General features: G+C 37.7%; 1 protein-coding gene across 2 annotated transcripts in view; it reads left to right on the top strand.

Annotated features, from left to right (window-relative positions):
- The window catches only part of PREX2 (phosphatidylinositol-3,4,5-trisphosphate dependent Rac exchange factor 2), a 274481-nt gene that overhangs the window by 46192 nt on the left and 201854 nt on the right, over positions 1–26435 (top strand). For both annotated transcript variants that reach the window (XM_045810140.2, XM_087864839.1), the window contains 3 exons: positions 17460–17531; positions 18877–18999; positions 21400–21504. In XM_045810140.2, coding sequence (XP_045666096.1) covers positions 17460–17531; positions 18877–18999; positions 21400–21504 — 300 coding nt within the window. The remainder of the gene's footprint in view (positions 1–17459; positions 17532–18876; positions 19000–21399; positions 21505–26435) is intronic.

Genomic DNA, 26435 nt, shown 5'->3' with positions numbered 1-26435 from the left:
GTTTGGGATGTATCCTATGTCCTAATAAGCTTATAAGCTCCTGTATTCCTCTCTGTAGTAGTAATACAATAATTTTGGTTGAAAACAGGGTAACCCTTTAAGTACCTAACTTCCTCAGATGGTGAAAGGTCATTCACGTGTGGGCCCATTTCCTGCATTTCTTAGGTGAAACTAGTGAGTAGAATTTGGTCTGCCCCTGGGAATTGCTGGAATTCGTTAGCTGAAAGTAGGGTACTCAATTGTATTGTGCTCTTTAATGTGGTCTTCACTCACATGCTGTAATTAGGATAAGAGGACAGGACTTTCAGAGAATTTTCTTCTGTAAGCAATATTCTGTTACTGAGAAAAAGTCCATACAATCAAAATCAAGTAGCCTTAAACAGAAGAAACCTATTTGATATCTGTGCTCAAAGATATGAGGGAGTGACATCCTTTTCCAAAGCAGGGCTAGGAACTTTGGAAGTCAAATTTAGAAACTGAACATAATTTGGTTTCTATTTCAGCTTCCACATTAGGTCTCCTGACCTGACTATTTTAATTTACCTGTGGGGGAGTGTGGGTCTCATAATCCAGTGAGCAGAGGGAGAGTTGGTGCTGAGTCAAGTCCAGGCTCCCTCATATCCTGGCTGTTTCACCTTGGAGAAGTTACTTCACCTCTTTGAGACTCAGTTTCTCCATTGTTAAAATTCACCTGCGATTATATCCAAATTTAGAGGATTATGGAAACATTAATTGAGATAATTTGTATAATTAGTGAAAAAAAATGGACGCTTTATCATTTTTGCTCTATTTGTGATAGAAATAGTAAGTTTGAACAGTAACCTTAATTATTCTGTACCTGTCCCTCTTCTTTTTCTGGCCATCTGGCAATGGGTAATTATTTCCTGTCCATTCATTCACATGTGCTTTCATTTATTAATTCTTTAGTGAATGGGCATCAAATCAGCTATGCTTGTCTTTACTTACTTAGCCTACTGAGAATTCAAAATTTTTTATGTTTCTTGCCGCTGAGAAAAGGACCATGTCAATTTATACGAAATACTCTTAGTTTAGATTTTTTTAGTTGGGCATTTATTCAGTTAACTTACAGATTAAAATACTGTTTAATATTTTTCTTAAACAGTCACAATCCCTGTATGAAAATATATATAACGCTTCTCATTTCTGAACCCACATTCCCTCGAGTGTGGACGTTTGACTCTGGGAGTCACTTAAATCACTTCGGAATGAGAAAGAACACGGTATGGCCACATCCCATTTATTCTTAATTTAATGCAGTGATACGTAAGAAAGCAATTGCTGACACTATTAGTAATATTTTTTGATGGTTTCCTTAATTCAGTCTGTAGAACAGAAGGGAATATTGAAATGACAAAGAGAAACAGAAAACAGAAGAAATAGCCATGCAGCTATTCCTTAACTGGCATTTTAAAGGTTTTGAGAAATAGAAAAGGGAATTAGTTGGATCAGTGTTTATTAATCGGAATTGTTTGTATGTATGTATGTGTGTGTGTGTGCATGTGGGTGTGTGAAAAACATGTCTAATTATGGAGGTATTAGCAAAATTCATTTCACCTAATGAGAGGTGCAATGGCTTCATCACTCATCATCCTGCTTCTGAGCTTGCATCTCATTTCTTATTATCAATAAGCTACCAGACTCCATCTAAAACAGGCCAAGTCCTGTCACTTCAGTTCAAAACCTTCCCCATTTCACTATGAGTAAAAGTCAAAGTTCTCATAATGGTCAACAAGGTCCTACATTTCCCCCTCTTACCTCTCTGATCTCAGCCTCTACCTCTTTCCCTTCTCTATAAGGTGATACTATTTTTGGCCCCTGTTTTACAGAGGAAGAAACTGAGACCCAGAGATTTCTTAATCTTGCTTGCATTCAGTCTGTTGTTCATTCATGAAACGTTTGAATTCCTGCTATGTGCATAGCACTGGCTGGTTGTTTAGGGCATAAAGGCTGTTAAAATATAGTGTTTATTCTCAAGAAGTTTCAAGCCAGTGGGGGAAAGGGGTACATAAATTTAATACAATCAAATAGTGCTTTAGGTGGAATCATGAGAAAGTGCACAGGACATTCTGGAAGCCAGAAGAGCAGAACCAACCCCAGCCGGAGAATTAATGCAAGCCTACCTACAGAAGAGGACACCTGAACCACTGTTAGGGAGGAGTAGAAGTTAACTAAATTTGGAGTGCATTCCAGGCCGAAGGCATGGTGAGGACCCAGGCTCAGAGTAGGAAACTAGGTGATGAATGGACACTGAGAGAAGAAGGGTGTTTCAGGACCATAAACTTAACACAAGGCCATAAGCGATAAACCGCGTTGCCTCTTCCACCCCGGGAAGCAGGGTCTGGAATTAGTTTTACTGTCTCAAGTCCGGGCAACTGGGATGAGCGAGGACACCAATTCCTGAGTTTTGGGCTGATAATCCATCTCTACAGTATAATTCTGCACGACAAAGTTGGGTTCTACTTCATTTCTGATTTTTATTCTAGTTCTTTGTCAGGTCTGGGGCCCCAACCTAAATCCTGTTGCATTTGGAAGAGGCCATGACAATAAAAATTATTCCCTGGTAGGTGCCATTTTCCCTTCCTCCCACCTCCCCTTCTCCCCACTCCACCTCAAGCAGCATCTGTATACAGGTGTAACTTTCAGACCAATGCCAGTGCATCACGTGCTCCCATCTCCCCAAATAATATCATCGTTGCCTGAAGTCTACTTGCTGGGGGGCACTTAGCACTTCCAGACAAACTCCCAAATATTGGGTGTAGTTCTGATTAGATTTTAGTTTACTGTTCAGATTGTTCATGATATTGTTTGCATTTTCGAGCTCTACGCTCTGCAAATAATTGCCCTAACCATGTTAGTTATGTGCACTCAGCCTAGGGCCAATTTCATTTACATCCCATCAAGGCTGCTTCTTGAAGATCTAGGATGATTTAAGTGTTCTGAAACCAAGAAAGTACTGGTATTGAGGGTATTTGCTGTTTTGCTGCAAACAAATCTGTTGCCTCTTTGTGGTTATAAAATGAAATTCATGAAGTTTTGAACAGACATTAGCTTTTTCTTTGTTATTTTACATAACCCAGGTCAAAAAAAATGCATAAAATTTTTTTGTTGTTATAATTGCTGTTTTTTCTGTAAGGGAAGTTTTCTCATTTACCTGCATCCAAGTTGCTTCATGAATATTCAGCTGTTGATGGAGCTGCAAGCTAATATCCATGGAAATGATCTCATTAATAGTATTTTCCAGGCTTCTACTTGGTTCGTGAAGTATACAGAAGTATTTATGATATTTCCTATTTTATTTTCCTCTTGGCTTTTGAAACATAATGGGATTTTTTTATTAATAATCATAAGGGGATTATTGATAATAATTGTTATCCCGGATTTTCACAGTAATTTTTTCTCATATTTCTTGAATGCATAAGCAAAATCTTTCCGATATTTGCCTTTTTTGCAGATTGTTAATGTAATTTTTACAAAGCAAATTATGAATAAAAATTATAAGTGGCTGAAGGACAGAACTAAGATATTTTACATTTTTAAACATATATAATGCTAATCCTGTTATTAATGCATTGATTATCGCTTGTATGGATGTAAAAAAAGACTGATTCTCCTTGAAGGTCTTCTTTCAGAGATTAAGTGTACTGCCATTTAATGAAAATAGCATCTGGCAAGTATATTTGGCGATATAAAATAAAATAGGAAAAAATACCAATAATAGCAAGCAGTTATATATTGGTTTTTGATGCGATAGTTCACGTTTATTAATTTATCTAATCTTTGCATCAAGGCTATAAGAATAGATACCATATTATTTTTATTTTACAGATGTTGAGACTGCCTCAGGGAGGTAAATTTACTAGTGAGATGTCGCATATCTAGCATTTGGTAGAGCTGGGATTTGAACCCCGGCAGACTGGCTCCAGAATTCCAACTTTAAACCATTTGGCGTTCTTCTTTTTTATTTTGATAAAGTCTGGAAACTGGACTACCTGTTGTCCCAACACCTGTGCATTCCTTCCCCCATAGATTTAAAATACCACCTGTTCCATGGGGCACCTGGGTGGCTCAGTCAGTGAAGTCTTGGACTCCTGATTTCAGCTCAGGTCATGATCTCAGGGTCATGAGATTGAGCTCCATGTGGGGCTCTGGGCCAGCGTGGCGTCGGCTTGACGATTCTCTCTCTTCTTCCTCTGCCCTTCTCCTTTCTCCTGTGCACGCGCACAAGCACTTTCACTCTCTCTCTCTCCCTCAAATAAATTAATTAAAAAAATAAAGTACCACCTGTTTCAAATACTGCATTCCCTCCTACCGAAGGTTTTTCTGAGCTGTCTTCTGTTCCACTGATCTATTGTCTGTATTAGCCCGATTCTAACTGTTAACATTACTATGCATTAGTTCGTTTTAGGAATAGAGTTCAAGTAGAATGAAAATGGAAAGGAAACAAAACTACAGACTAAGAAGTGGATGGTATGTTGAATATTTGGGCATGAAAAAAGGAGAGAAGGGGATATGGTAAGTCAAAAAGGGCAGAAGCATGTGGGTAGAAAAAGTCCTATGTGTCTTAAGGATAGGAATGGACAGTTTTAGGAGCCAGTTTTAAAGAAAAGGTAAAATAGATATGTAAATTTCTTAATAAAAAAGTTCTTTATATTAATTCAAGCATACGTTTATCATGAAGCAAATTAAAAAAAAGACTTTCTTCTCTACCTCGTGGGATTGTACAGGGAGCTAGATCAGAGTGTGAGAGAAAAAGGAGGTCTGGATGCCAGGCGGAGATGGATCTTCGTGTTGGGATCCTCATTCATTTCTCTGGGTTGTTTTCCAGCATTAAATACTTTTCCTTGCCCCGCTGCTACATTTCCTTTTCATGGGAACTGAATTCTCAAATAACGACTTAAACAGGAATAGTGTTCTGCACTTTAAATTTGGGAAATGACCAGTTTCCTGTGCCAGAGAAAAATTTGTGCTTGAGACTATTATCTATATAGTGTGCTTTGTACTTCCTGCTTAGCCTTTTCTTTCATTGTGCTGTGTTTTTTAAGTTATCTGATATCACTGTAAATTCCTGAGCAGCACAATATGAAGTATTATATTAGAGACACAATAGTCTACTGGCATCTCTGAATAAATATTTGTGCAATATTAAAAATAAGTTAACTTAGCAGGCATCTTACGGAGAAAAATTTTCACAAGTATGTTCATGTAAGCTTGTGAACTGCCGTTGGAAATTCATATTATCCCATACTGATATCCCCAACTAACAGCCAGAAACATACTTTTATCTGAAATGCCACCCAAAATTCTGGGATATTTGAAATATCCTTTTTGTTAATTCAGAATGTAATGAAAGGTTTATTATTTTCATCTGACTTTAAGCTCTTTTACAAATATTATGACTTGTAATACATAAAGGAATAGATTTTAATTTTTATTTTGCAACCTCACCTAATACATTATCTTTGTTTAATGGTTCTACTGGTGCTGTTGATAGCATTCCAAAGAGCGACTTCAGGAATATTAGTCTTCTTTTCTGTGCCTTACTTTTCTGTAGAACTTTTTTCAGATTGGCCTACCATTCTACTTCATCAGCCTGTGTGATTTTTGTCCATACCAAGATCATGTAACAGTTCACTGAAACAAAGCCGTAGTGTGGACATACTCCACATACATTGTTCAATTTTTATTAATACCTTGTACTCCAAGTCCTCTCAAGGATTATAGATGGGCTGCAGTCTCTATTAATACCTTACAGTTTGATCTTGAATTAATTTTTTCTACCTTCTTTCTATTTGTTAATTTTTAAATTTCTGGATGTTTAGAAAATATGATTGGAGAGATTAACATGAACCACATTTGGGGGCTAACCTGGAATTCTGAGCAGAAAAGATCCAATACAGTATGACAATATGGAATAGACATATATTTTAATAACTAGTAGACCCCCCCCCAACAAATGCTTTGAATTATTTGTTTTGAAACCAAGGAATTCTCTTGCAGTTAACATTAGTTGGATTGACTTACTGTTAAGAGAGGAGCAGAGACAGGGAGGCCCGGGGTTTACCCTTTAGTTTTGTTCTCTCTAGTGTTAGGAGTAATTAAAACCACAGTAGCTATAATGGAACTATGGCTGTGGTTATAGGAGTAGTAGCGGAAATACCATTTAGCATGTATTTGGTCCTGATTATGCACTCGCACTGTGCAAAGTGCCAACAAAAATTACCTCTGTGAATTCTCTTCACCTCTCTGTGAGATAAGTACTATTATTATTTTTTTAGAAAAGATATATTTATTTATTTGAGAGAGAGCAAGTGAGAGAGAAACAGAGCGCGTGTGCACGTGAGGGGGTAGGGGCAGAGGGAGAGAGAGAATTTCAAGCAGATTCTCTGCCGAGTGTGGAGCTGGATGTGGGGCTTACCCAGGACCCAGAGATCATGACCTGAGCCAAAACAAAGAGTCAAGAGGCTCAGCCAACTGAGCCACCCAAGCACCCAAGATACTATTATTTTTAAACTAATTTAATGTGTGAGGAAATGGAGGCTCAAAGCCTTGGCTGCACTCTATGCCTACCAGACATCCTGTGTCTGCATAGGTGTGTGGGTAGGTGTTTATAGCTGTGTTGGGGAGGATTAATTTTGAGGGGTTCCAAAACAGCTGACTATAAACATTGGGTGCTTCTTAATCTTATTTATTTAGTTGATTTTCCCCTAAAGTTTAGTGTATCACTGGCCATTCCGGAAAGAGACATCAATCACCCAAAACAATACAAGGAACACAAGATCATCATGAATCAAATGATACTTGGAATATATAAGCCAAGAAAAATTTATTGCCAAAAAGTCACTTTATTAAAAAAAATATTTAATAGTTTAAAATAAAGGACATAGAGTTTTTTCAGTCTTCGAGAAAACTAATTGTATCACATTAGAGTTAACATCTAATGTAATTATGAATTCCTTGGGAAACGAGATGGTTAGTAAATAGGCACCAGTTTCCTTAGTGTTTTTCATTCAAGCTTTTTCTCTTCTCATCTGGGGACTTTTTCACTCAAATACTTTAAGACCAAATGCCATTTTAAAACTTAGAACTCTGGGGGTGCCTGGCTGGCTCAGTCAGTAGAACACGCGACTTGATCTCAGGGTGGTGAGTTCGAGCCCCACGTTGGGTGTAGAGATTACTAACAATGAATAAACTTTGAAAATAAAATCAAATAAAACTTAGAACTTTGGAATGATCAGTTTTAAAGATTTATAAGAGCCAAAAGGGCCTTGGCAAAACCTCAAGATTATATGTTGTGCCATCCAGGTGCCCCTATATGTTGAAAATTAAAAGGGCTGCAGAGATTTCTAAGTCACAAAAATAAGTAAAATGAATTTTATGTAAATTAGGTAACAATATGTGTGAGAATAAAAAACACTCAACATTTAGTTTTGGTGTGGGGGTAACAGGGAGTAGTGATGACTGTAGCAAGTGAAGGGAACATGTGGTTGCTTTTGCTCCAGCCTTTCGCTACCACTCAGAAATGTGGAACCTGGGTTGATTTTTTTTCCTAGTGTTTGAAGAGGGACTGTAATTATTGATTTTTATGTAAATGTTCTTATTTCCTTAAACAGTAGCAGTTGAAACCATGTTTTAACCAATTGTATTATGTTAAAAAATACCTCTACTGCTTTTGATCTCTGCTTTAAACTTAACTCATTGCCTTAAGTCAATGGAGGTTACATATCTAAGAAAGATGGCTACTATAAATCTATTTTTATGGGCTGAGCAGTGAAGATAAGATGGTAGGAATTGAAATCGCAAAAACACGTAAGAGAAAAACAAAAACTTAACAAAATCACAAAAGCTTTAAAAATTGACAAAAAACACACTTCAAGAAAGCTTGCTTTTATTATGGTATGTTGTTGAAATCATCTTAATAAGTTTTCTGATTTTTACTTTCCTTTTAATAATTTTATGCAACATCGTGATTCCATTGAGCATGGTTCTGGTTTCTCCTTCATCTTCTGTCCATTTTCACTAGTGACTTTCCAGCCACCTAACTATTAACCATCTTTAAAATCCTGCGGTTTGCGTGTAGAGTACTGATCACATGCTGACCCAGTATGAATTCTTTCCCCTGAAAAGTCCTGAAGAGCGCAATTCTGTCATGCTGCTTTTAGTATATTGAGATCAAACAGAAGACATTAAATAATGTTTTAATTACCCTCAAATCCTGGGGAAGTTTCAGCCAAGTTTAAAAAATATGGATGTATGGTGAAAAATTATCTTCACCTAGGTGTCGGTGCTGTTAATTTTGAATTAATAGTTGTTCTGAAAAAGAATAGAACATCTTTTGGTGGGAAATTGAGCAGATATTAACAGGCTCTCAACAAATATGACATAATAAATCTTTTTGGTTCTGAATCATGAAAAAACGTCAACATTCCAAGGGTTTTGGCTCGGGATATTGACATACTGTTTGGTACCACTGTGATCTCTTCAGGCATCTATCTGAGTAACCCAAGGTGGCATATATTTTCCTTTGATGGTTTGTAGAGTGATAGATGCCCAAGAGGGTTAGTCTTCAGTGCTACTGAACTACTGACAAATGATTTATTATTCTATCAGGTTTTGGAGTTTTGTGTGGATGGAATGTTGTCATGGCAGTCTAGGGACACACTAATATCTGTTTCAAAGATGAAAACACGCTGCCCCGACATTTTCTGAAGGGTTATACAGTCTTGTGGAGAGCAGACATGCAAACTGAAAGTAATTTATAATTGTTGCTCATTGTGTCTGAGTGGAAAATACATGACAAAGGGAGCTTTAAGAAATCTACGTAGTCTGAAAAGAAATTTAAACATGAATTCTCCCTAATTACAATTTTTATAAAAGTGTGTTGGACTTTTTACTCATAATCTAACAAAATTATAGAAATAAGAAGATACATGGAGAAATATGGGACATTGCCAAAGCTCAGGAAAACACAAAAATTTACTTATTTTTATAATGTAGCCTGGAGAGGTTGATAATGCAGAAGCTTTTAGCCTCAAATTTGTGAATTTCCTTAACACTGCTATAGGTATTTTGGGATTTTATATGCCAGTGGTGCTCCACTGTGGGGCTGCAGAGTGGGCTTGTGGCAATGTATAGAGACATTTTGGGTTGTTGCAACTGGGGCTGGTAGTTGCTGTTAGCATCTAGTCGGTGCAGGACATGAAACTCTTAAACATCCTACATGTACAGGGCAGACCCCACAACCAAGATTGTTCTGGCACAAGTGTGAAGAGTGTTAATGTTGAGAAATCCTGGTATATGGTGGTGAAAAAGAAAAAGATTATATAATATTCTTATATTCCAAGTTGCTGATGAATATTTGGGAAGATAATACACCAGGGGAATTAATACTACACAGTCTGGTGGTCTTTAGAAACAAAATCATCTAGTGAAGAAAAAATTCTTTACTTTTACCACTAAAGGTTATTGAGAGCTTACCAAGTGCCAGGCATTGTTAGAGATCCTGGGGAAACTCGAGTGAAAAAACAGACAGACTCGCTCTAGGACCAATGTGGGAGACTGGTAAACAAACAAATACATAAAATGGGACATGAAGGAGCAGGGAGTGCTATAGGATAAATAGAGTAACGGGGTAGGGAGGGCATGGTAGGGCTTGGGAATGGGAACACTAAGACTGGACGGCCATGAAAGACCTGAAGCTTAGAACTGAGTGACAGCAGGAGGCAGCTGGATGAAGAGGATTTTAGGCAGAGGAAGCAGGTGGTGAAAAGGTGCCAAGGTGGAAGTAGGCGTGGCTTGCTGGGGAGGCGCAGGAAGGTGGTTGTGGTTGGGCAGTGGTCCAGAATGGGGAAGCGGGGATGAGACAGAATACGAGAGGAGGGAGGGTCCAGATAATGCTCATTTCTTTTTAGGCTGAATAATATTCCATTGTCTGGTTGTATTTATCCATTCACTTACTGAAGGACATCTTGTTTGCTTTCAACTTTTGTCCATTATGAATACAGCTGCTATGAACATCCAGGTGCAGGTTTTGTTATGGATAAATTTTCAACTCATTTAGGTAACTTCTGAGGAACACAGTTGCTGAATTGCATGGTAAGAACATTTATGGTAAGAATACGCCAAACTGTTTTCCAAAGTGGCTGTACCATTTTACATTCCCACCAGCAATGAATGGGAGTTCCTGATTATTCCACATCCTTGCTAGTCTTTGGCACCTCAGTATTTTGGATTTTGTCCTTTCTGATAGGTGTGTAGTATCTCATTGTTATTTTAATTTGCAATTGCCTAATGACAAAAGATTTGAGCATCTTTTCATATGCTTATTTGCCATCAATATCTCTTCTTTGGTGAGGTGTCTGTTCAGATCTGCCCATTTTTTAATTTCGCTGTTGACTTTCTTCTTGTTGAGTTTTACTAGTACTTTGTACATTTTGGACAATAGTTCTTTATCATATTTGTCATATATTTCTTAGGGGAATACTTTCTTCCAGTTTGTGGCTTGTCTTCTCATTCTCTTGTCATTCACAGAGCAGAAGTTTTTAATTTTAATGATCTACAGCTTATCAGTTATTTCTTTCATGGATCATGCCTTTGGTGTTGTATCTAAAAATGTCATCACCACAGTCAAGGTCATCTAGAAATTTTCTTCTATGTTAATTCTAGGAGCTTTATAGTTTTTGCATTTTACATTTGGGTCTGATCCGTTTTGAGCTAATTCTTCAGAAGAATGGAAGGTCTATGTCTAGATTCTTTTTTTTTTTTTTTTTTTGGTCTTTTCACTTGTGAATGTTCAGTTGTTCCAGCACCATTTGTTGGAAAGACTATCCTTTTTCTATTGTATAGCCTTTGCTCCTTTGTCAAAGCTTAGTTGACTATACTTGTGTGAGTCTGATTCTGGGCTCTCTGTTGTATTCCATTTATCTATTTGTCTCTTCTTTAACCAAATCCACACTGTTTGATTACTGTGGCTTTATAGTAAGCCTTGAAGTCAGATAGTGTCAGTCCTCTGACTTTGTTCTTATTCTTTAATATTGTTTTGGCTATTCTGAGTCTTTTATTCTCCATCTAAACTTATAATCATTTTGTTGATATCCACAAAAGAACTTGCTGGAATTTTTATTAGAGTTGTGTTAAATCTACGGATCAGATTGGGAAGAACTAGCATCTTGACATTATTGAGTCTTCCTATCCATGAATGTGGACTATCTCTCTCCATTTATTTAGTCTTTTTTGATTTTTTTTTTTAAATCAGAGTTTTGTGGTTCTCCTCCTAGTGTACATATTTTGTTACATTTATACCTAGGTATTTCAATTTTGGAGGTGCTAATGTAAATGGCATTGTATTTTTAATTTCAAGTTCCATTTGTTCATTGCTGGTACAGAGGAAAGGGAGTGACTTTTGTATATTAACCTTGTATCCTGCAACCTTGCTATAATAGCTTCTGAGTTCCAGGAGGTATTTTGTCAATTCTTTTGGATTTTCTGCATAGACAATCGTATCATTTGTGAACAAAGACAGTTTTATTTTTCCTTTGCAAAGTATATACCTTTTATTTCCCTTTTGTCTTATTGTATTAGCTAGGAAATACAGGACAATACTGAAAAGGAGTGGCGACAGGAGACATTCTTGCCTTGGTCCTGATTGCAGTGGGAAAGCTTGTAGTTTCTCACCATTATATATGATGTTACCTGTAGGGTTTTTTAAAAAGATTTTTTTTTAATAATTTTGAGGACATTCCCTTATATTCTCAGTTTACTGGGTATTTGTCATGAGTGGGTGTTGGATTTGTCAAATGCCTTTCTCTGCATCTGTTGATCAGATCATATGATTTTTCTTTTTAGACTGGTAATATGATGGGTTTCATTAATTGATTTTAGAATGTTAAACCAGCTTTGCATACTTACAATAAATTCCCCTAGGTTGTGGTGTACAATTGTTTTTATACATTTTTGGCTTTTATTTGTTAATATTTTGCTTAAAACTTTTACATTTATTTTTATAAGAGATATTGGTCTGTAGTTTTCTTGTGAAGTTTTTGGTTTTGGTATTAGGGTGATGCTGGCCTCATAGAACAAGTTAGGAAATGTTTCTTCTACTCCTGTCTTCTGAAAGAGATTATAGAGATGTGGTATAATTTATTCCTTAAATGTTTGGTAAAATTTAATAATTATTATTTGTTTTTTCAAAAATGTGTAGATATGTTTTTATTATTATAGTAAATTCATTGCTCAGTTTTAGCACCTAGCTTCTAATATGCCAAATATGTTTATTATATTTATTGCATATTGTCTGTCTCCCCCCACTAGAATATAACCAGAGATTCTTGACAATTTTGTTTATTGATATATTTTATATGCCTAAAACAGTGGTTCTCAATGTGTGCTTTGCAGCCTTTGGGGTTTTATCAAATCATTTTGGGGACTATGTAAGGTCAAAACTATTTTCATGGTAATACTGAGACTTTATTTGCTTTTTTTCCCCCCACTATGTTGATGCCTGCACTGGTGGAAGAAAATCAGTAGTGTATAAAACTGCTGATGTCTTAGTGTGAATCAAAGCAGTGGCAGCAAACTGTCCTAGTAGTCACTATATACTTCCCTGTCCTCACTCATGGGGGAGTGGCAAGGGGATGCCAATTTCACTTAAAGCTATAAAAATTATTAATTTTATTAAGTCATGACTCTTGAGCACATGCCTTTTTAATATTCTGTGTGATGAAATGGGAAGCATACCTAAGTACTTCTGCTGCATACTGAAACATTATGGTTGTCTCCAGGGATAGAATTTGTGATTGAGTTGCTATGGAACATTATATTTACTTGAAATAACAAATGTGAGATAAACTATCGTTTCAGTTTCAGGGCATTTGGGTATTTGGCACATAGTGTTTTTAAAAAAAGAATGAAGTAAGCCTGTCACTTCAAGGAAAACAACTGATAGTATTTGTTGATGATGATAAATTCACGTTTGCAAGTGAATTTAGAGTTTTGGAAAATTTATGTCAATGAGCTCTATACTTTCCTAGTACTTAAAGACTTTTCTAATGAGTTGGATACTGATATTAACTAATGTGATGTAGGTTTTGTTTGATATTAAATAACAAAATGTGTTAATATTTTGAAGATACGTATAACCCCCGGTGAATCATTGCTAAAAAAATTTACAGCACCAGCATAGATAATAGATCCCTGAAAATTGCAAGAAAGATCAATTGGTTTTAATGCAACAGGGTATGAAAAGTTCACTGCTATGGTTGGTTTCAGATTAGAAATCATGACTAACCTTTAAGAAACTACCACTTATTGAGTTTTGGTGTTGTATTAAATAAGAATATCCACAACTATCGGAAAATGTTGTAGCAATGAACACATCTGTGTGACTTTTGAGAGTCATCTAATGTGCCTGCCTGACTGATGAAGACTGGGGGAGGACAAAAATGATTTGAAGGAGATAAATTAGTACATCAAAATTATAAAATAAACTGGTGCATTCTGAGAATAAAATTCATCATGCACTTTGTCTTACTTTTTGAGCAAGCAGTGGCCTAGACGGACAGACATGGAGGAAGGGAATTGCTGTCTTCTCCCTCTTATATCTTCATGAGTTTTCTTTCTTCTTTTGCTTTCTTGGTAGCACATTTGTGGCACTTTTAGCTTTCTTAAACTTTAAGTAATGTATGACATTTATCCTGTTTTACCAAATACACTATAGAAAGAAAACAATATGGAGGAAATTGAAGAGAAGATGAAGAGTTCTGCTCTCTGTGTAGGAAAAAAGAAGCCTCTGACTAGAGTGACATCTTGGAATGTGTTGTGTAATCATTGTTAGGGGAATGCTGGCAAACTGGATTCATGCTAACACACTTACAAGCTGAAAGGTACAAGGAGGGGCCCCTGGGAGCCTCCCTTCCTCCAAATGCAACTTAGTCTGTCTTAGCTCATTGGTCTCTGCACTCCCTAGCCTCCAGAAATTATTATGCCCCATTTATGCAGCCCAGGTTTGATTTTCATCGTTGGAGGGAGGGTCCTCTGGTGGGATATCAAGAACACCAAATGGCAGAGTCAGAGGGTATTGTGCACAGAGGGAGTTGACAGAGTTTGAACGTCAAGAAGAAATAATTGAACCCATTTTCTCTATTGAGACTCAATTACTTGTTTCCTCAAAGTCTGTTTCTTTAGTCTTTGAAAGAATAAACTTAAAGGAATGTTCATCAGATGTGGTCTCTGGACCAACTGCATCAGAATCAGGTAGGGAACTTACCCAAAATGCAGATTTCTGGGTCCTCAACCAGTCTGGTGAATCAGACCCTCTGGGGTAGGGAGCTCTGCATTTAGAAGAAACTCTCCAAGTCTTGTGCACAATAAAAAGCTTGAGAACCACTGGCATTACAAGCTTTTTCCAGTACTTAGTTTCAATGTATTTGTATCAAAGCGAAAATGATCTAATTCTGATGAAATTCTGGACCAAAGGGAATGAATGAATGCAGAGATAAAATGGCATATGAAATCCCTCATGTATTTTTGTTTTTAGGGCATTAATGCTTCTTTGACTGATCGGAGAAAAATTAAATGCTCCAATTACAAAGTCTGAAGGGACTTTGTAGATGCTGGTTGTTAAAAGAGGATTCTGAAAGCACGTTATTTTTCTTTATCTTAAGGAAAGAAGACTTACACGTTTTGTCAAAAATGTGTTTTCGTGATTTTGTGCTCTAGGCAAACTATCTGAAATCTGCCTGAACTGTGTATAAAGGAAGCTCTTAGGAAGATAAATGCTTGATCAGAAATGCTAACAAGTTCCAGGTTTTCTTTCATATACAGTTAAACAAAAAGTTCTATGTTGTCACAGAGGATAAGAAGATAAAAGGTCAGATGAAGATACAGTTTACTTTTTTAGTTTGTATGTTCCCTTTTAACTCATATTTTGATTCATTTGTACTGCCTCCTCACTTTAATTTATGGGCTTCAGAATGTGACTGAGCTCAGTTCATGAAGAAAAGGTTTATAAACGTAGAGGTGAACTTTCAGCTTTCCTTGCACGAGAGGTTACCTATTTACTCTGTGGTCAACACGAAATGTAAACTAGGCGACTACACCACCATGTTATTTTAAGACTAAATGGAAAGAACTAACGGAGCATTTTTGGTTTGAGTTTATGGAAAATATTCAATAGAAACAAATCTAAAATTAAAAATTAGACTGATACTAATTAAAATGGGCAAAATCAGAAAATTCAAAATCTCTCTTCATTAGCAAGGATATACCTAACTCTAGATAATAGTTCAAAATTCATATCTCATGTATCCAATAAAAAAAATAAGGTGACATCCAATACTTTCTTATTTGATTTATTTAATTCAGCTGATTATTTCATTCTGTTGAGGCTATTAGAACTGATGTGGCTTTGTATTTATAGACTGAAACATGAACTGATTGAATCAGGAATAGAGATGGGGCTGAAGCTAATGCTGGGAATGAGATCCTATGGCTCATTTGTTTTGTTTCATTTAAATACATAGTATTTTCTAATTTGCATGTGCCATAATATAATTAATTCCCTTATTGATGGGCATTTAGGTTGTTTCCTATGTTTCCACTTTTGTAATCAATATACTGTAACCCCTTGCCTGAAAGTTTTCTTAGGATAAATTCCTGGAAGTACAATTGCTGGGTTAAAGGGAATGCCCATTTGAAAATTTGAGATATATTATCAAATTGTTCCCAGAAATGTGCCGTTTTATACTCCCCCCGCTTTTTTTTGGGGGGGGAGGGCAGAGGCAGAGGGGGAGAGAGAATCTTAAGCAGGCTTCATACTCAGCACAGACTCCATCTCACAACCCAGAGATCATGACCTGAGCTGAAAGCAAGAGTTGGACACTAAACCGACTGAGCCACCCAGCCACCCCTGTGCCATTTTAGTACTCTTACTGTCAGTGTCCTTGAGGGTGATGACTTTGGAACATTATGAACAATACTGGGTTTTCTTAATCTCTTAAATCTTTGTAAATATAGCATGTCAAAAATGGTATTCTTACTTTCATCTTCACTTGTTTGATGTAGTATCCAGAGATTCCATGGAGACTCTGTGTGCCCTGGGAATTGGTGAGCTGTGTAGTCAGTCATACCCTAACTTGGCTGTGTACTTCAGTGCCTGAAGTTCTTTTTTTTTTTTTTTTTTAAAGATTTTTATTTATTTATTTGACAAAGATAGAGATAGCCAGCGAGACAGGGAACACAAGCAGGGGGAGCGGGAGAGGAAGAAGCAGGCTCATAGCGGAAGAGCCTGATATGGGGCTTGATCCCACAACGCCAGGATCACGCCCTGAGCTGAAGGCAGGCACTCAACCGCTGTGCCACCCAGGAGCCCCTGAATTTCTTAAGACATAAGACAAGGGAAGCAATGATTCACCTGGTCACTAGGTAGTTAACGAACAATGTCTTGAAGACACAAGCCAGATTTGCTGGATGGAAGGTCACTTCTCCTTTTCCTTCCAAACTTTTTCTTTTAAGATCCAATATAAATAAGTCTTTCTACTCTTTTTTTCCTTTGCAAAAATAATAGCTTATTTAGTCATGGGTCCAAGCTTAATGACTTATTAAGAAGAGGCCAGATCTTTGAAATACTACGGAACTTATTTGCCTACCATTTTTCTATGGAGAGCCTAGACCTGATCCCAGAAATACAAAATCTGGCTTTCTAAAACTTGGGAGGGGGTAGGTAGGAGGGGAAGGGAAATCCTTCCATTCCTTCTTGAAGAGTCACTTTCTCTCTCTTTCTTTCCCTCTCTATCTCTTCCTCCCTACCACCTTCCCTTAGTTTCTCTCAGTTCCAAAAGGGCCAATTCTAAATTTTTCCCCACCCCTTTTTTTTCTAATCAGAAATCCCATTTTTTCATTAGATTTTGGTCTTTTGTGCTTCACAAGACTTAGAAGTTTAGGAAACATTTGACTCTTAAGTGTTTACCACAGAATGTTGAGATCCTGCTGGATAAGTTATCATATACGTGACCACTTTTGATCCTGCCCCAAAACTCTGACGGATATAATTCCCAGAAGGGAGCCACAGTGAACCAGGGTTTCACCTTTTACAACAAAACTATTATTCTCAGTAGTTATTGGATTTTTAAACTCTGGCTTCCTATAAAAGATTTAGTTCTGATCAACACACTGTTATTCTTTTTTTTTTTTTAAAGATTTTATTTATTTATTCGACAGAGATAGAGACAGCCAGTGAGAGAGGGAACACAAGCAGGGGGAGTGGGAGAGGAAGAAGCAGGCTCATAGCGGAGGAGCCTGATGTGGGGCTCGATCCCATAACGCCAGGATCACGCTCTGAGCCGAAGGCAGACGCTTAACCGCTGTGCCACCCAGGCTCCCCTACACACTGTTATTCTATTAACCTAAAGTTGCCTTCATAATATCTTTTTTTTTGTTTCACGCAGGCATTCTTACACCGAATGAATCAGTGTGCCGCATCGAAAATTGACAAAAACGTAACAGAAGAAACAGTGAAGGTGAGGAGGCACAGTTGGCCCTCAACCCAAGCACACGTTCCCCTTTAGCTAAAATTTCATCTGTGGGATGTTACTTTAGGCTCTTCAGTTTCTCCTCAGTTCCAGTGTAAGTGCTGCACCAGACACTTGTGTGGGCCACCCTGAGAAAAAGGGAAACGAGGGTTTGGGAAAAGAAACAGGGTGATGAGGATGGCGTAGAAGAAGTGGAGCGATTTTTTGCCAAGGCCTTAAGGACAGTTTGAAAAAAGGAAGAAAGACAAACCCAGGACAGAGAACCTCAGCATCTGTGAGAGGGAGGGAGCAGAGCCATGCGTGAGCATTGCCGAGGAGGCTTAGGAAGGCAAGATGCGGACAGATACACTTCCAGTCCCTGATCACCAAAGAACAAGCGATTTGGATGGTTCAATGGTGCAGAAAACGTCTGCATAATATCTTCAACTCAGAAACAGACGTTTAAACCTTTCCTTTTAGGCTGCAGGACAGGAAAATGATGAGTTTTGTAAAGGGGGAGGAGGTAAATGAAAATTAATTGCAGTATTATTATTCATTTGAGTTGTATAAATTATCATTGGTATTTATTTTTGGTGCTGATTTGCCGTTTTATTTTACTAAAAATAAAAAAAAAAATTCCCAAGGATTTTATAGGCCCTTCTGACTATTTTTTTCATAAATTAAATACTAACTTTCAAATTCTCCTTACCACGGGAGCATTTCAGTTTGTGTGCTTGTGGTCGCAAGCAAAGGACGCTTATTATTCAAATGGCTTGAAGATACTTCGGCTCTCATTTGGGGACTCCAGACAGAAAAGAAGGTTCAGGACCTGTGGCTCAGGGAGGTCAAGAAGATTGCCAGGTTCTGTCTAGCTCTTCACTTTGCCATCCAGGTTATCTACTTTGCCCCTGGGCTGGCTCCTCTTGTCGCTGCAAAATGACCTTGTAGCTGTCCCAGCTGTCACTTCCAGACACAGCTCCTTTCCAGAGGGGAAGAGGGCTATCCATTCCAGGATACTCTTCCAGAGAGCAAAGAAGCTCTTGCCCCCAAAAGCCTGCTAGCAAATCTGCCTGCACTATGTTACCTGCCGCCCATTCTCACTAATGCGGTGGGGACTGTCATGCTTGGGTTTAGTCACTCAGGCTTTTCCTGAGAGCCAGGAATAGGTTCCTGGTTCCCAGAGCTGTGTGGGAGTGGAGAGGATGTCCAGACAAAATTGGAGCTCTGCCCTCCGGGTGGGCGGAAAGGATAGCTATGCCCTGAAGTTTGCAGCTTGGAGAGAGCATACTGTCCTCTCATGGGCTTTTTTTTAAAAACCTGCTTCACTATTGCACTTACTTACATTTATTTGTAGATGCTGTTCTCAAACATCGAAGATATCCTTGCTGTACATAAGGAATTTTTAAAAGTCGTGGAAGAATGCCTACATCCAGAACCCAACGCTCAACAAGAAGTGGGAACCTGCTTTCTTCACTTTGTAGGATCAATTTCTGTTTATTTTAAAAGCTCTGCCCCCCCCCCCCCCCCGATTTTAAGGTTTAGCTTTTGGCACAGTAGCATGTGAGAATTCAGCATTAGAAGTAAAATGTGACACCAAAAGTTTGGGGTCTTTTAAGGCCAATGAAATCTTCCACTGAGAGCCAGAAAAGGGGTGAGGGCCTCACATCATCCATTTTATTCAGTGAAGAATAAACAGCCTTTTCTTTTTCCCAACAAGTTGCTTCGCATCCTCTGTAGCTTTGAATTCTAATGAATATTCAGGCTGTTCATAATGAATGGATTTTTATGTTTCTCTCAAACATAGAGGATTTCCCTTTTGAGACAGAAAATCCTTACTCTTAGAATGGCATGATGAACCTTTTGTGAGTCAGCATGTTCCCTTGTTAATCGGCTGGTGACAAGCCTGCCGGTGAACGAACCCTGTCACTCTAGGTACACAGACGCCTGGGTCTCAGTGTTTCTCAAGGGTGGTTTCTCAGAAGGTCATACTGAGTCGTGCCGAAGAATAACCAGTCAGTCCTCAGTTGTTTCAAATTACACGTCAAGCTCGTTTCTGTCTGTTTGGACATGATAGTTGATAGTTGTTTCAAATTACACGTCAAGATCATTTCTGTCTGTTTGGACATGATAGTTGAAATTATTTGCGTAATTGATTTATAAGTAAAAAGTTACCTATAACATGAAAATTGCTTTCGGAACTAAAGCTCATTCATACCAAAAAAACCCGAAAAACAAAAAACAGTGCTGCTCTTTATACCCTTCCACTGATGCTAATTTTCAGAGCGCCCACCTGAATTCCTTTCTTTACCAAGATGCTATATAATTAATGTTTTATTTAAAAATGCATGAGTATTTTGTCATAGAAATCAATTTTTGTTTATTTTTATTTCTATTTAGCTTTTAGAAAGGTAATTAATTAGATGTAGTTTCTAGGTCCGTATTCCTATATGTAATGAGCAAACTCTGCATATGTTCTTTATATAATCAGGAAATATTTCATAAAGGTAATTAATATTAAATGGAGAGAGGTTCCTTGGCAGAGGAAGATCAAGCCATGCTTTCCTTGGGCATGACTGGAAACCATACATGTTTGTGTCCCCTTAATCCAGACTATTCCTTTTCATGAAAGAATTCAAATCTTCTGCCAGCTGGAGTATTTGCTTTCTTAGTCCAGGGCTGCACATGGGAATCTTGCACCCTGACATCCATTTCCTCAGTAACACACTATGAATCTGTCATCCATGAATTTAGCTAAACTATTTCTGAAGTGTTGTTTCATTCTGGGTCATACCGTCTCTTGAAATAAGTAATTCAATATATTTTGTACTGGCTATATAGAATAGTACTCAGTGTTGCTTTCCAAATGCATGTCTTGGAAATTTCAGGGGACACACTTCTGTTCTAATATTTGATCGATACATTTTCTGTGCCTTCCTCTTATTGGTACCATTTGGATAGATACCAATTCTAACCACTGAGAGAAAATCTAATGATGGGAGGATGCTTGGACATCATGATGGTGAAATTACTCCCTTTTTGAAAGTACCCCTTCTGTGGCAAATACGAAGGTTGTTTATTTTGTTCCTACTCTATCACTTTAAGGAACAGCTCTAACCATTAGAAGATCTTTATGTTAATCCTGAATCTGCCTACCACGGCCCATCTTGATGGCCCTGCCAATTTCTACCCCGTGGTCTTAGTTTTGTGTTTTGGAGCTACAAAGAGTTGTAAGTCTGTTACAATATGACAGCTACCTGAAAGTAGCCACCTTATTATACTAACAAATAGTTACACTTGAGATGACTTCTCATATTTAGTGTCTCCAAAGCCCATCATGATCTTAGTCACTTGCTGTTGAATATTCTGTTTGTCCGTGTGCCCCCTCAACACAACTGTCCAGATCGGTGCGTTAGTGTGCTGCACGGACCCTGTCTCTCTATTCCTGTATGATCTGGCACATGCTTTTCCCTCTCCCTAAAACGCTTTCTTCCCTCTCCCTGCCTGGGAATGATGGATTCATCTCTCTGAACCTTGCTCAGTTATTATTTTTTCTTTTTTCTTTTTTTTTAAAGCTGTATCTGAATCCTCTCAGGAAAGCTAAGTACTCTCTTCTCTATAATTTGTTACCATTTGGCTCATTTACTTACTATTGCCTATATCATACTGTACTCTAGTGAATATAATCTGTCTTTTTCCCTAGGCTATTCTTCATGGATCAGAGAAAATTGATATATAAAATGTACTTATGTACATACACACAGTAGAGCTCCCAAAATACAATAAACACTTAATCAAGTTTGTTCACAAACATCACGCAGATTAATCTTTCCAAATGGCTACTAACATGACTCTAACTTATCCTTATTCAAATTCACAGAAAGACAAGTTTCGTATCTATGATGAATATTGTAGTAACCATGAGAAGGCACAAAAATTGCTTCTTGAACTTAACAAAATAAGAACGATCCGCACATTTCTTTTGGTAAGTATATATTTAACTGTGACCATATACTGTGATTTGTTGATAGGCTCACTGAGGAGCCAAGGACTAGCATCGATGTGCTGTATGCCTTAAGTGTGTCCAGGCTAGGAGACTAGAGTCCTTTGGTAAACCTAAGAAGGGAGAGCTGGCAGAGCTTGTGGATGGGAAAACACTGATAATGCCCTCTCCTGGTTGATTATGAATTGTTTGTGAGAACCACAGATTCCTAGTGAGAGAAGACATTTATGCCAGAGTTCATCATCACTTTTATATCCCTCAGCTCCCTAGGGTTTCATTTACTTCTGCTAAGAGAATTGTAAGTGGGGCAGTCACAGGAAGGAAGTAGATCCTGGGTATGGTAGAAAATAAATTTAAAGATTGACCTTTCTCCTACATACATTCCTTATTCACTTTGCAAAGAAAGAACAAGAATATATATTTAATTTCTTCAGGATAGCACAAATAAATGCATATTTTGGTAGTTAATTTTGGATGGTTTAATTGCCAGTGAGGACCACATTGTAAGTATACTATTCAATAATATCTAGCAAATTGTGGAGAGGAGCAACCATCCCCACTACCCAGTTATAGAGATTTCCAACACCCCAAAAAGTCTCTCATGCCTGCTCACAGCCCATCTCTACAACCACCATGAACTCTAGGCAATCATTGATTTACTTTCAATCTCCATAGTTTGCCTTTTCTGGACAGTTCATATAAATGGAATCCTTCAATGTAATCTTTTATGCCTGGCTTCTTTTACTGAGTAAAATGTTTTGCGGTTCGTCCCCATTGTAACATGTATCCATATGCCATTCGTTTTTTTGTTGAATAGTATTCCATTGTATGGATGTACCGTTATTTTGTTTGCCCATTTGCCAGTGTATGAACATTGGGTCAGCGAGCAAGTATGATTAATGATGCACCTTGAAGATCCTTTCAGAGAGAGGTATTTGTACGGAAAAGGCAGGAAATGTCCAGTTTGAGCTATTTGATAAATGATGTTGGGATGAACATTCATGTACAAGTCTTTGTGTGGATATTTTCATTCTCTTGAGTAGATGCTAAGAGTGGAATTGCTCGGGGCGCCTGGGTGGCTCAGTCGTTAAGCATCTGCCATCGGCTCAGGGCGTGATCCCAGAGTCCTGGAATTGAGCCCCACATCGGGCTCCCTGCTCAGTGGGAGCCTGCTTCTTCCTCTCCCACTCCCCCTGCTTGTGTTCCCTCTCTCTCTGGCTGTCTCTCTCTCTCTGTCAAATAAATAAAATCTTAAAAAAAAAAAAAAGAGTGGAATTGCTAGGTCATAGTAAGTTTATGTTTAAGAAACTGCTAGACTGACTGTGCCATATACACCAGCAATGTAAGACATTTGTAGTTTCTTTGTATCTTTGCAAACACATGGTATTACCAGTTGCAATTAAGCTGTGATAGTGGATGTGTAATTTATCTCAAGATGATTTTTATTTGCATTTCTCTCATGACCAATGATACCAGGCATGCTTTCTATGTTCTTATTAGCCATTCATATATCCTATTGGTGAAATGCTTATTTAAATCTTTTGTCCATTTTTGAATTCAGATGTTTATTTTATATGGAGCTATAAGTGTTCTTTATTTTGGATACAGCTTCTGTATCTGACATATAATTTGTGCATATTTCCACCCAGTGTAGTTTGTTCGTTTAAAAGTGTTATCTTTTGAAAATCAAAATTCTTATATTTTGTTGAAGTCTGGTTAAATTTTTTCCGTATAAACATGTTTTTGTTATATTTAAGAAGTCTGTATTCGGGTCTTATACTTACTTTGTTAAGTTTATTCCCAAGTAGTGTACTCTTTTTGATGCTGCTGTGATTGGAATGATCTTTTTTTAAAAAAATATTTTATTTATTTATTTGAGAGAGACAGAGATAATGAGAGAGAGAGAGCACGAGCTGGAAGGAGTGGGAGAAGCATACTCCCCACTGAGCAGGGAGCCCGATGCAGGGCTCAATACCAGGATCCCGGGATCATGACCTGAGCTGAAGGCAGATGCTTAACTCACTGAGCCACCCAGGCACCCAGTGATTGGAATGATCTTAATTTAATTTTTTGGATTGTTCATTGCTACCATATAAACATTAGATTTTTATTTACTGTTGTTTATTGTATATTTTTGTATCCTGTGGTTTAAATTCATGTATTAGTTCTGGTAGTTTTTTGGTAGATTCTTTAGGATATTTTACATATAGGATCGTGTCATACGAGAGTAAAGACAGTTTTATTACTTCCTTTTCAATTTAGGTGTCTTTTTTTTTTTTTTTGGTCTCCCCATGGGCTTTTGCACTGGTTAGAAACAGTACAATGTTGAATAGAAGTGATAAGAACAGATAACACCTGCCTTGTTTCTGCTCTTAGGGGGAAATCAATCAGCTTTTCATCATTAAGTGTGATGTTAGCTGTAGGTTTTTTCACAGATGTCCTTCTCCGGTTGAAGAAGTTCCACTATATTCATAGTTTGTTAAGAGTTTTTATTGTGACCTTTTTGCCTTTTACAATTTAGGTGTGATGTAGCTTAGGAATGGCACTGTAACAGTGCTTCCTACATAAAGACAATAGAATTATTATATTTTGATACCATTTGGTATATACTTGATAAGATATTTTGAAATTAGAAATGAATGAATGATGAGGTTCAGAACATGCTACCCCAGGGGCGCCTGGGTGTCTCAGTCGTTAAGCGTCTGCCTTCGGCTCAGGGCGTGATCCCGGAGTCCTGGGATCAAGCCCCACATCAGGCTCCTCTGCTGGGAGCCTGCTTCTTCCTCTCCCAGTCCCCCTGCCTGTGTTCCCTCTCTCGCTGGCTGTCTCTCTCTCTGTCAAATAAATAAAAATAAAATCTAAAAAAAAGAAAAGCTATGAGTTTTGCCTTATACACTGCTTTAGTTTTATTCCATAAAATATGACATGTGTTTTCATTTTCATTCAGTTTTTGAAAATGTCTAGTTTCCTTTGTAATATCTTTAGTCTGTTCTTTATTTAGAGTCTGTCTTGGAAGATAGTTCTTCATGGGACTTGTGTCCCTGCACATTTTCTGAGCAGAGGAACTGACTGCCTTTGTTCTAGCCGATCTTTTAAAGGATGTTTATATCACGAACAGCCTCAGAAGGTGGAGATATTCTCTTCCTCCTAAGTGGCACACCTGCTGCCCTCATGAAAGATGCATGGTTCTTAGCTTCATGTCTCCTCTCCTGGTGTCCACATGCATGGGCCACCTGGTCTTCCTTGTCTTGAGATGTGGGAACTGGGCCTTGGGAAACTGGTCCCCAAATAGTGATACTCTGGCTACCGCTATCGCTGTAAGGAAAAAAAAGTCCTGTAGCTCTGGCCTAAGAGTTTCGTGTGTTCTTCCAGCATCCATAAATCTCTGGCAGGTTAACTTTTGAGCTTGCAGGTAGGGTAAAATCTTAGAATCATCATTTTTAACATTCTGTTATTTTATTTCCCAATATTGGAACTTTCCAAATTTCTTCCTGTAGTTGATTTTTTGAATTTAATTCCATTTTGGTCAGAGAACATATTTAAATCATTTAAATCCTTTTAAATTCATTAAGATGTTTTTATGGCTTAGCATATGGTCTGTCCTGGAGTTGTTGGGTTTTTTTCTCTGTATGTTCCATGTGTGCTTAAAAACGATGCATATTCTGCTGCTGTTGGGTGGAATGTTCTATAAATGTTAGGTCATTTTTGTTCATAGTGTTGTTCTTGTCTTCTTTATCCTTTCCTCTAGGTGTTCTGTCAATTATTGAGGGTAGGATATTGAAATCTATAAGTATAATTGTTAAATTGTCTGTCTTGCCTTTCGATGATGTCAGTTTTTGTTTTATATGTTTCAGGGCTCTGTTGTTAAATATGTATTCATTGAAAGTGCTTGTATTTATATTTCTATTGATCATAAGATGTATTTCTTTGTCCCTAGGGATATTTCTTTTCTTAAAATCTATTTTGCCTGATATTATTATAGCCATAATGCTTTTTGTACTGTTTGTATGTTATATCTTTTTCCATTATTTTACTTACAAACTATTTATGTCTTTGAATCTAAAACATGCCTCTAGGAGACAGTATATAGTCAGATCTTGCTTTTTATCCAGTCTGACAATCTCTGCCTTTGATTGGAGTAATTATGTAATTATTGATGTTGTTGTATTGACATGTACCACTTTATTTTTTTTTCTGTATGTGTTTTTTGGTTTTTGTTGTTGCTGTTCCTCTGTTTCTCCTTTACCTTCCTTACTGTACTGTTTTACTTCCTCTGTTGATTTTTTTGAAGTATATTTTTTTAGGTTTTTTTTGGGGGGGGGAATGATTGCTCTAAGAACAATATTCATCTTAATTTTTCAAGTCTATTTCCTGAAGCTGGTTATTGTTTTTTGTTTGTTTTGTTTTGTTTTTAGTAACTTTCCTGGACTTGATTTGAGAACGTGTGAGTCTTGTATGTGCAGCTGCTATATCTCTACTCGGTTTTTTGTTTTATAGTTTAGCCTTTCTTTTTAGGGGTCACTCCAGTGACTGCTTAACTTAGTTCAGTGAACAATTTGTCAGAGATGATCGAATATCTTTAATCATCTTGTCTATGGATCTATGTGTGAGTTTGGGGGTGGGGGAGAAATTCAAAGGGCAAGCAGTTTTCAAGTCAGATCTGGGTTTTTCTTTCCATGGGGATCCCCCTTCCCCTTGGGTCTTTTCTGCATGTGCACAGTCTGACACCTGCTCCAAGGAGGTTTGTGATCTCAGGCTAAGAGACTTGTGGGCATCTCCATTTTTCTTATGGAGTATGCTGTTTTTATTGACAACGCCCCTGGGTGTGAGAGTTGTACTCTCTGCAGCCCCATCTGGAAGCAGGTTTTCAGGGCCTATCACTGTGTCAGGGTCCCTGTGATAGGGTCACTGCA

This window comes from Ursus americanus, chromosome 9, assembly GCF_024610735.1.
Source record: "Ursus americanus isolate L20-20 chromosome 9, mUrsAme1.1.p, whole genome shotgun sequence".
NCBI lineage: Eukaryota > Metazoa > Chordata > Mammalia > Carnivora > Ursidae > Ursus > Ursus americanus.
This window is presented reverse-complemented; position numbering and strand designations above follow the sequence as displayed.